The sequence below is a fragment of the Corvus brachyrhynchos genome, unplaced genomic scaffold, assembly GCF_000691975.1.
Source record: "Corvus brachyrhynchos isolate BGI_N302 unplaced genomic scaffold, ASM69197v1 scaffold395, whole genome shotgun sequence".
Taxonomy (NCBI): Eukaryota; Metazoa; Chordata; class Aves; order Passeriformes; family Corvidae; genus Corvus; species Corvus brachyrhynchos.
In genome coordinates, this window is record NW_008238340.1 from 1,281,618 (window position 1) to 1,293,141 (window position 11,524).

Genomic DNA, 11,524 nt, shown 5'->3' on the forward strand with positions numbered 1-11,524 from the left:
TGATGTATTTGCAGAAGACTTACATTTCCTTTTCAATGCTGGAATACTGCAGCTCTCTAGATATCTGAAATGAAAGCATATCACAGGAAGCTCTCTCTACTTTGGGGGGTTTTTTCTCCATTTGGAGATACAAACATTTGAACAATCCAAACTGGAGATCCAGAGGTTGTTAACTAGTATTTTAAATTCACTGCAGGAAGTTCTGGATACGTATCTGCTTTCCAAGGAGTATTTTAAATAAAATCTATCACTCTTTGAGGGGAAAGGAAAAAAAAAAAAAAAAGAAAAAAGACTACATTATCCACTGGGTTAAAAAATACTGACATTTTATAAATTATATCAACTTTCTGTTTTATATGGCTGTTCTCTGAGTGTGTCATGAGAAGACACTGACATATTACAACCATCAAAATTAAATTCCTATTGCACCAACGACAAATGCCAACAAACAATTGCAAACAGAATCTTAGGACCTAAACTTTTCAGTACTGTGTAATTCAGATTAGGCAAGCCATCCCAATGCTCAGAGAGGCAGAAAACATTACAAACAATCCCAAATTTATCTCACAACTCAAATCCCAGACAGTTTAAGGCCAATGCAAACTGCTTGGATATTTACTTTCCACCAATTAATCTTAAAACTTGTATCACTAGAATTGTTTCATAGTTTATTACCTGATGATACTATCAACACAATTAATCTGCTGATAGGAAGGAAGATGTGGAGTCTTCTTTGGATCATCATAAAATGTGTTGCCTGGTTCTTCTGTGCTATCACCTCTCAGTGTCTGAAGAAAACAGGAAGCAGTGTGCCTCTTCCCTGGAACAGAGGAAACCTTTAAAGATTCCTCTCAAGGGCATCTAAACACTACCCTCACACAGATATATGCACACTCAGATAAATATACACTGGAATCCATATAATGATACAAGGACATATGGCTTATGACAGCATAGCTCTCATTATGAAGTTATTCTGCATTTTCGTCTCAATTTATATGTTTTGAGGCAAGGGAAGGAGAAGGGAAAAGTATGCCTGAAAAAACCACAACCCCCACCACCACCTTAAACATCCATTCAAAAATGCAAGCAAACACAAAACAGTATATAAACCCCCCTGCATTTAAATTGTAAATAAAGCTGCAATTAATATTAATCTTTTTTCAATTTACACATCACAGAATCCAACCTATTATTTAACAGTAATTCACAGCTTTGTATACCATGGATATGCTGGCCAGAGTCCTATCAATATGGACAGTAGAGTCCTCTAAGACAAGATCAGCAGTTAATAGAGTATCACAGTGCAAAACGTTTTAATACAGATTCCTATGATATTTGAGGGAGCATCCAGGTTTCTCCATGTATTTGTGCTATGTACAAACTGTAAATGATGTGCAGTAGTATAATATTAAGCATTCAGTAACTAAGACCCTATTTCAGTGGGAAGTGGGGCCATATTGTCCAGCCTATGATCGTTTCTAAGAGTCCACAAAGTAATTAAGGGGAGCTTCCACACTATGTGCTACAAGACATGTGCATTTTCACTAGAAAATGTTAAAATATGAAAAAGGACAAGTCTGTTAAGCCAGGAAGAGACAGATATGTTCCTCCCTATTTCAAGGAGGAGTTAAAAAGTTATTGGATCTGCTGAGGTCATTTTTACGGGTGAGTTGGGGGGGGCGGGACTTGTTTGTTTGGGTTTTAAACAAACCAAACCTCTTCCCACGTCTAAGCCATGCTAAAAAATGCTATCTGAAGTTCTTCAGCATAACACCAGGTAGCCAAACTCATGGCTACAGATCTACAGGAGTTCATGTTACCTTAAGGATCATAACTACATTAACTTACCTCCCAGAACTTCTGAGCTCACAGCCTGTTCATTTGCATTCTGTGGCTTGCTCCTTGATGCAATGTACAGCTGCTGCCCCAGGTTCTTTATTCGGTTGACATCTGCACAAACTTGTTGCAATGTCATCTTGAGACACGCAAAAAAAGTGAAGTCAGAATAAAATGAGTACAAAGAGGCCATAGGAGCTGACTTGGGTTCTTGTATTCTTCCAATTGCAAGGGAGTAGACTATCAGCCTAAGCCCAGTATCTATCGGTATTTGTAAACTTAATTAATCCAATTATCATGGTTAATCTAAGTAAATTAACTATGATAAAGCTCAAACAGCCTCAGCATTTGAATATTTTAATACCCATGCCAAGCCTTGAGAGTGGGAATAAGCCGATGACTTACCCAGGAGCCTCACAAAGAAATTAGGTAATTGCAATGCTTGTTTTATGACAGCACTGCTTCCACTCTCTTCTACAGCAGTCAGCAAAATTAAGGGCAAAAACCAAAAGACAGCACTCTGTAACTGACCAATTTAGATTGAATATGGCTTTATTCTTCCCACTTCAGTAGAACTCATGATGAGAAGTACATAGGTACACAGTAAACACTTTCATTTTTACAGGTGTATTTTCACTACCCTGCAGGCAGTGACACATTTACAGACTTACTGGTTCCTGTATTTCTTCTGCACAGTTCCCATTGGAGTCACTTGAAGATGCTATGCTGATATAGTGCTCATAAGAGCCACTGCTTCCAAGGCTCCCATAACCACTGGAAACATTGCTGTGAACTGGCTGTATGAAAGGAAAAAAAAAATCTAAAAAATCATCCTCTGAGAGAACAAAATGCAGGAAACAACATACTTTGCAACACAGAACTTCAAGTAAACAAAGAAAATCAAGTGAAAAGTCAGTATTTGTCTGGGCTCTACCACTTGCTTACGAAGAGTTCTCTACCATGCTTCAAACTGTTTCAAGATGCTGATTTATCTTTCAACATAAAGACTGGGCAAAAATAAACAGATTTTTTTTTTTTTTTGCAATGAGGCAGGCCTGTGTCCATGTAGAACTTTCCTTTCAGACCTTTTAAAAGAACATTCTCAAAACAGCCTCCCAATCAGACTCAATTTTTTTAGTCTCTCCTTCAGAAGGCCAGCCTGTGTTCTGAAATTCTTTTGTCTTCTTTACCTGCAGAAGCAGTTTGTAAATTTGTCCTTGTAATTCTCTTATCTCTTTCTCCACAGTGCTCATTTCTTTACTTCTTGGGGCAAAGACATCTTCATTCAGAGGGCTTCTGGAGAGAGCCAACAATATTTCAGTATTCATTGTCATTTGATGAAGAAAAGATAGCTATAAACAGTTAGAACAGATTCTTAATTTATTATTATTATTATTTTATTTTGACTGTTCTGCTGAGTCAACACAAATGTCATCTGTCCCAGCAGTTGCTCTGCTGGGGTAGTGGGGCAGTGCTATGAGAGCAGGGAAGCTCCAGGGAAGTCAATACACCAGCACAGACACCAGTTAAGGCTGACAAGCATCTACCCCTCTGTCTCCTTCACTCAGAAGACAAACTCATACCCCATAAAATCTTGTATAAAAGATCATTTTGAAAAGCCAGAAGGCCATCCCCAAAAGCCATTTCCTATAAGAGAAACGAGGTAAGAAGGCAGTCAGTCATATTTTCAAATCTCTTGAAAACTAAGGAGAAACATCCGAAAAATTAACTTGTACATTCAATACTAAGTATATTTTAAAAAGACATTACCTTGGTAAATATTTAAATGCTGTATCAAGTAAATATGCCAAAAGAAAACATGCCAGAAGGTCAGTTAATTGGATTTTCCTGGTGAGCCAACCATGAATGAATTATAGGTAATTGTTTTTTAAAGTGATCTAATTTTATGCTGCTTTTTCGCTTTTACTCATCTAAAACTGGTACTTTGATTTAGACATGTCCATTGTCACAGTATTTGGACATCAACTACATGCAAAAACCCGCTAAAATAAAAAGTTGGCTTTACCTTTTACTTCAAAGTAATTCATTTATTTTCACACTTAATAAACAAGACTAATGCTGTTCTGAAGGAATGGGCTGAAGACAGATGCTAGGCAGCTGTCACATCTGCAAGAGCAACATTACATCTCTAGTTCGGTACTTAGACTGTTTTGTTTTGCAGAGTAATCAATGAAAAGCACTTTATTTGATCAATTCTACAACCAACTTACGTCCGGACTTTATGTCGGCCAATGATGAACACAACTTTCCTGCTCCAAGGATTCACAAAACTGGACCAGCTGGTGTCCAATATGACATAATCCCCATTTTGAGTACAAAATCTGATAGGTAAATGTTCAAAAGGGGATTGGCCAGCAAATTTCAGTACTGAAAGAAAAACACAATGAAGAAACAAGGTTTAGCTTACATTATGACACAGTAGTGCAAGTACAAACACTAATGACTGGGGTTCCTAGAACTTTGGGACTGAATTTGCTTTGCTCTCAAACTGACTTCATTAATTAATTAGTTAATTTTTGTCTAGACCACAGATCAGTCACATGTCAAGCAATATGATAAGGAAGGAATCAAAACCAACAGAAATTCCTCTAAAAGCAGCTCTTACTTTTCCGGTGAATAGTGATCATCAAAGGACGATCTTCTGGGTGCAAATACATCAGCATGGATGTTCCAATCAAATCCTGAGGTAAGTAACCCAACAAAGGCACTGCTCTGAAACCCAAACACATTATCACAAGTTATAATATAGTTTTGACTACTTACATCCTTAACCCTTTGCTAGTCATTGAAGTGCCCATGCACGATGTACAGTGAAATGAACTAAGGCTACAGAACACTTCCCAATCCATCTCATAATCCTGCACTGTAATACTGACACATAAATGCCCACAACAAACATTTCTGTGCCTGGAGATTTAACAGATATTCACATTTGCAGGCAGTTTTGTGCTTGTCTACATGCAAAGGGAAAAAAAAGGGATCTTGAAGACAACAGATCATAGGCAAAATGTCAGCAGTTATGCCCATTTTCCACTGTTGGTGCTACCACAGCTCCCCATTGCCTTGGGTAAGGAAAACTGACTGCAGTTCTGTTTAACATGTGTTTTAAACCAACAAAGGAGATGGCATCTGTGGAGTGAGAGATATTTTCCATGAGTGGACTAACAAAACTGTTTTGTTTAATTAAATATTGCCAATTGCACAGTTCAGCTACTTTACTTGGGTCTCCAGCTGTATCACACCAAGGGATTTTTTCTACCTCTCCATACATACCTCACAGGTCTTAAGAACTCAAATCTCTCACCTGTCATCTATGTCCAGAAAAACGCATCCAGGGGTGTGAGTGGTGGTGAATATTCTTTTATCCATAGGAATTCGAGGAGCTAATAGAAACAAAATATGCACTAAGACAGAAAACTTGGGCATTACTTTAGCTCATGGTATTTCCTGGCTCCTGAACTTTATAATTGTTCAATGCTTTCGGATTGATAACTCATAGAAATATTATAGATTTTTAGCTACTACAGGCTTCTCTCAACAATAAAAATAATGAGTAGAGGTCAAATGCTCTGGGGCCTGGCAAAGGCAGCACAGACGTTCTGGATTCACATGCATGCACACACAAGCTGCAACTTACACAGGTGAGACTACCCAAGCACAGGTTCTGAACAGAGGAAGACGACTTTCATACCCTGCCTTTTTCTATTAGCTTGGGCTTTTTTCCATTGGAGCCTCCTGACTTGCCTTCATATCCAGAGTGGATTTTTTCAGCCAAAGCTAGGCAGCAGGACTCTGCATCCACGCGGCCAGAAGTACACACGTGGACCAAGTACGGGGTGATTCGGAAGGGGTAACAACGCGCTTCTTGGTCTTGATCTTTGCCACCCCTGAGGAAATGCAAAAGGGATTAACACACTGGTTTCAAGACTCACATACTATGTGCCAGGGCCAAGAGCCCTGCCCAGAGAAGTTATGCTGAGCACACAAACCCAAATAATCAGGTCCTATGCACACTCCCTTGAGATCCAAGGTCAACACACTCAGCAACACTGACCTCCCTCCTGTCAGAGTCAAGTAGGTGTTTTGTCTCCAACACTTACATTCAGAGGCTGTCTAGAGATACTCTTACTCTAATGGTTAAAGACTACATTCTAATTCTCAGTCCAAGCATATTCACAAGAACCACTCATTTGGTTTTGTGTTCTCCAAAATAAACAGTTCTTTTTCTGTTTGTTGTTTACTCTGTACCATTTTAGGGGAAAAAAAAAATCTGTCTCCCTCAAGTTTAGTTTCACAGACCTACATAAGTAAGACTCCTCCAGCCTTGGTTCACTGTTGCTGTTTTTTGATTGTCCTCCATAATTTGTCTTCCTAAAACATGTGTGAACAGTAGCAGCACAAAACATTCTTTATGAGATCTTAACCAAGGCTTTGCAATAGCTGCAATAACAATTGGCACTTTCTATTGCAAGTGCTTTCTCACCTGTTATAATTTCAGTATCTCACCCAGCTCTTACAGAAAGAATTGAGAGAAATTTTGGGATATTATCACCTACCCTAAAAGTTACTTTCTTACTCCACACTTAGTTTTGTAAAATGTTTCTAGAGGGAAGCAAATGTCATAAAAATTACTTCTGACACTTCTGCCTTTGGGAAAACAAAAGATAGAAATGGAAATTGGATATAGCTGAAGTCTAACTCACAAAAAACCATTTTCTTACTTAAGCCTAGTGTGTGTGCTTGTGAGAAAATATTTTTAGTCATAAGGCCAACATAATCAAAAGATCAGTTACATAAGGGAAGTAGAGACCGATGTTGTATAAAAACATGGAGAAAAACTGTTGTAAAATGTTTATATATCCAACAAACAGTTCCCCCAACCTAACACTGCTATCTGTCCTGCTATATTTATTTCACGTACCCTCCCACAATTTGAGAGACAAAGGTGATTTAAGAGCTCAGGTTTTTGAAACACAAATTATTAATCAATGATGAACTGAAAGACGGAGTAAGTGTCATATCTGCTCAGAAGCAAACAGTTCTTACTGAAATCAAGAGATCACCCGAGCCTGGAACAGAACTGCACTGAAGACTGAAGGCCAATCTCAATTTTTTTTCCTCTTTTAGCTCTATGATTAGCTGGGTACTAAGCAACAAACAGCATCCATAGCAGCAGCAAGTCAGGCCTCACAAGTCTCAGGAGTCAGGCTTCACACTGGGACTCAGGTGACCTGAGCTTCTCTTAAGGCTTCTGTCACAAACTCTCAAGCAATCTTAATCTCAAGCAAAACACTCTTTGCCTCCACTTTCAAACAGTAAAAGGGGGAGCAGCAATTTTTCACAAGATTATTCTCCTGCATGACAGTACTAAAGGAAACTGATAGGTCCAAGAGAAGAATCTATCAACAGTTTTCCTTCTGTCCCCGTGCAAGTTTGTGCATCACTCTGGGAAAGATGTCCAAAATATCCTACTGGATGCCAATATTAAACACAGTAAGCCCATTTCGTGACAGAGCTTCCAGAGCTCACACTGGTCAGCTGTAACAATAGAACAGTTTCTGCCTAGTACTGTACCCCCTGTCAGCCTTCACAGAAATAAAACTGTAATAATGCACTTACCTGATCCTGCAGAAAAAGGACTTCACCTGTGCATATTCATATGGAGAAGCTAGTAAGATGAACACATTGAAAGTATCAGTTAATATCTTTAAAAAGTCACACCTATTAGAACTATGTTAAACTATGCATTCTCTAGACTGACTGAGCAAGACTGAACCTACTCTCACAACCTACTCCTTTATTAGCTACTCAATTGTCTGTTCAACAGTCTGCTCCCACCTCAAGTGTTATCTCTCCTCTCTAGTGCACTCACTCTTAGAGAAGTGGCTGACCTGGACTAAATTCAGAGGAAATCCATATGATTTAAAAAAAAAAAAAACAAAAACAAAAACAAAAAAATCCAAACCAACCAAAAAAACTTTCTCCAGTGCATCACTGTGCAAAGGAAAGGTGGTATTTCCTTTATGAGCCAAGTTCCAAAAACCATATACGGACAAGAAAACCACAACTCCACTGGGGTGCAGCACATCACTGGCATCCAAGTTGTGGAATCCCTGGCATTCAAAACCTCCGGATGTCTCACATCCTTTGACACCAAGGACTTCGGACTTCTCAGAACTGACGCCACAACAGCCCAGTGTCAAGGTGGGCAAAAGACACAGCCTTGGCCTGCAAGCTATGTTTGAACTGCTCACAAATAACACAGGACTCAAAAGTCTCAGTTCAGACACATCCAGCACTAAATAGAAAATAGCTTAAAACTTGGGTTTGGTGAGCTATGTTGACAGCAGGCAGCGAGCGGACCATAAAGACAAAGCACCTAAGCAACCATAAGGTGTAGACTAAACAACTTTAAAATCACAGTCAGACTTATTTTCTTTTCAAAAAGCAGCAGTATTTGGAATGAGTAAGAGGGTACACAAAACAATGAAGTATCTGTCTTTTATTTACCCCAAGTAAGAGTTAAGTCTTTATGACACTAGCTAGTACTGGTCCCACAGCCACTCCAGTTTTCAAAGTGGAAAGGAACAAATGATGCTGATGCATATTGCTAGCATAAGCATTCAAAACTAACTACTACTCTGTCCTCATTCTGCAAAAACAGAAGGACACACAGAGCATTTAAGAGCATTGTCCAGTCCCACCTGTTTGACTTTCCATGTTCCAAAGGGGCAAGTGAGACTGATCGGTGTGTGTGTAGAACACACTCACATCCTGCGGGACAAGCAACTCCACAAACCGGGAAGAGTCCAACACTTTCTTCTTACAGTTCAGAATAGATGCTGCCTGCTCAGAAATATGCACTATGCGTCCAGACAGCAAGGAAAATACAGCCACAAACGTGTCCTGGAAAACAAACATTAAAGGCAATCGTTGCTTCAAACATAGTAGTGATAATGTATGGATAAAAAGCTAAACAACCCCAAAACAAACCAACCAACCCCAAACCACTACACCCCTCAGGGTGAGGTTCAAAAATGAGTTTGGTAGTGTGTGATCTACTACACTCTCCAGTGCTACAGCAGTGTACTCAAGATTTACAAATGCTAATAAGACTGCCTTAGTCTTTTCAAAACAAATTAATGCTTGCCTTTGCTCAGAATGAATGGTTATTACTCCACACACTCCTCCACAAATTTCAGAGGATTCATCACAATTCCACACATAAAAAATTCTGAGAGCTTTCCAATTTTTTAGTTTTTCAAGCATTTGCAATATTTTTGATATAGCAACTAGCAGTACTGAATTCAAGAAACACTCTTTACTTTAAAGCAGTGCCAGAAAGCACGACATATATTGCAAAACCAGAAAAAAATATTAAATGCAGATTACAAATAGAAACCAAAAGTCCCTCACAACTATGGATCTGATTGGTTTCAAAAACTTTCTGCTGTCTCAAGTGATTACTCTGCTGTAAATGAATTCTCAAAGAGCTATTTGCTGCTTCTGGCCAAAAAAAGAAAAAGAAAAGAAAAAAAAAGAAAAAAAGAAGAAAAATTAATATTTCTTCACTCACTATCATTGGGTACTCTAACACAGCACAGATAAGAAGTAGTTTTGATTTATCTTTAAATACTTGAAGGTCTGTCTGGCTAAAATTTAAAGGCCTTTCAATTTTACACATTCTATTTCCACAAAACAGTGCTGGGAGACTAAATTTAGTGAAATTGAGTTAACTCCTTGATTGTTCCTGAATTCTTACAGTGTTTTTTGGAGTGTGTTCAGATGCAACTGCCACCAACTCTTCTATGCTGTATGTCACCACATCTGTCTGAAACACTCTTCGGTCATTCAGAGCCTGGAAAAAGTCATTGTTTGCTAATTGAAAAAAAAAACAAAAAAAAAACAAAACAGAAAAAGCAAAACAAACAAAGAAGTCAGTAAGGAGACTACTTTGAAAGTATTTCTTACAGCCCTTGTACTTTTGTCATCTTTTTGGTGAAGTCCAAGGTGAGATGAGGAAGGTCTGTGTAGTGACAAAGGGAAAAGGAATACTGATTATACTACTGGAGTAACCTCATTTTGTTACAGAAAACAAGCATAAGGAAGTAGTACAATTTTAGCTACTTAGTTCTGTTGAAAAACACAAACTATCCAATAATTTTTCAGAGTGGGATGGGACTACTATTTTCTCAATATACATAGAAAGTTACTATTAGGCGCCTCTTAGCTATGGGACTCTGAAAAAAAGAGAAGCAGTAGGGAGGTATCTCAATACAAAAGATAATATGACTGTTTACCAAAAAAAATGGCAACAAAACCACAATGCTTCAGAAAGTCAACTCTTTTCAGGATAACTGGAATGCATTATTTTAATGCTACCTGTTGCCAGACACATCTACTGAAACCATGCTGCTGTTCTTCCAAATTTTCTCTACACATACCTTGGACCTGCTGGACACACTGCAAGGCATAGTTGAGGGCACTGATGGTACTGGGCTTGTTGGAACTCCTTTTCTCTTCAGGCAAACACCTTTTCATTTCTTGGATCATCATCATCATATCTCTGTGGGATTGACTCCAATTCAGCTGCTCACTGTAGAACACAGGTTAAACTTTACCAGAGAATTCTGGTATAGGAGATTTTTTTCCTATCACTCAATTAAAATTATTCCCTAAATTAACATTTTATGAGAATGGCTGCAGAGTCACACAGTATCCAGAAATGTCCTAATGCTCATTCATTAAATTTTCTCTTGTATCTTTCTCACATCTTTGCAATTGAAGCTTTTCTCCTCTACCTTCCTCCTTCCCAACTCCAATGTCATGGATGGCAAAATCACATCAAAACCACTCCGCTTGCTAAGATGCTTAGCAACTAAAAATAAGCTGATGTTTACTCTAGATTTTCTAATGTCACTGGTATTAAAATCATTAATAAACGCTGATTCTTGATCTAAGTTTTTCTAGCCTTGAAGGCTGACCCTGTTTATGAGTATCTCAGGGAACCATGATGTCCTCAGAATACACCTGACACAAAGATTTCATTCCTCGTGACTTCAGCGTCTTCATCACACTTTTCAGCTGTTGACTTCAACAGCTGAAGAACTGTTAACAGACAAAATCTCCCTCTCCTTACGTTTGCTTATTTCACTGACTAAAAAAATAAGCTGTCAGTATCCTCAATCCACAGATTTTAATCCTGCAGATGACATACGAACACCGTTTTTTATGCTAACTTTTGTCCATTTGACACTGTTACTAGTATTGTACTCTTACTATATAAACCATTACATAAGTGTAAGTATTGCGTGGTAAGTTTACATGCCTGTCCAACGCTGCGTACCTTATAAATTTTATAATTAAAAATTAAATTACTGTATTTCTGACCTTTGACGAAAAACGTTGTTTCAGTAATTTCTGTTTTGGTACCGCTAAATAGTTTTTAGCTGTAGTACACATACAAGCTACCCAAGGGTCGCTGACGTGTGCGGCTCAGCCGATCTCAGAATGAGGCACAGCTTATCGGAGCCGCGAACAGCTCCACGCTCGCCTCACCTGCACACGCCGCGGCCCGTGCCCCCCCGGGATCCCGCAGTGACAGGGCCCGAGCAGCGCTCCGGGTCCCCGCTTCCCGCCCGGCCGCCCCCACGAGCACTCCCCC

At 38.9% G+C, this 11,524-nt stretch overlaps 1 protein-coding gene across 1 annotated transcript in view; it reads right to left on the reverse strand.

Moving 5' to 3' along the window:
• PER3 (period circadian clock 3) overlaps positions 1-11,474 on the reverse strand; it is a 23,599-nt gene extending 12,125 nt beyond the window's left edge. Inside the window, 13 exon segments of the mRNA XM_017735067.1 lie at positions 1-64; positions 676-820; positions 1,852-1,978; positions 2,511-2,636; positions 3,030-3,135; positions 4,071-4,227; positions 4,466-4,572; positions 5,165-5,243; positions 5,605-5,747; positions 7,480-7,528; positions 8,565-8,766; positions 9,623-9,738; positions 10,305-11,474. The exon segment at positions 1-64 is cut by the window's left edge and continues 16 nt beyond it. Of these exon segments, the coding sequence (XP_017590556.1) occupies positions 1-64; positions 676-820; positions 1,852-1,978; positions 2,511-2,636; positions 3,030-3,135; positions 4,071-4,227; positions 4,466-4,572; positions 5,165-5,243; positions 5,605-5,747; positions 7,480-7,528; positions 8,565-8,766; positions 9,623-9,738; positions 10,305-10,422 (1,539 nt within the window). The 5' untranslated portion in view covers positions 10,423-11,474.
• Between the last annotated feature and the right edge of the window lie 50 nt (positions 11,475-11,524).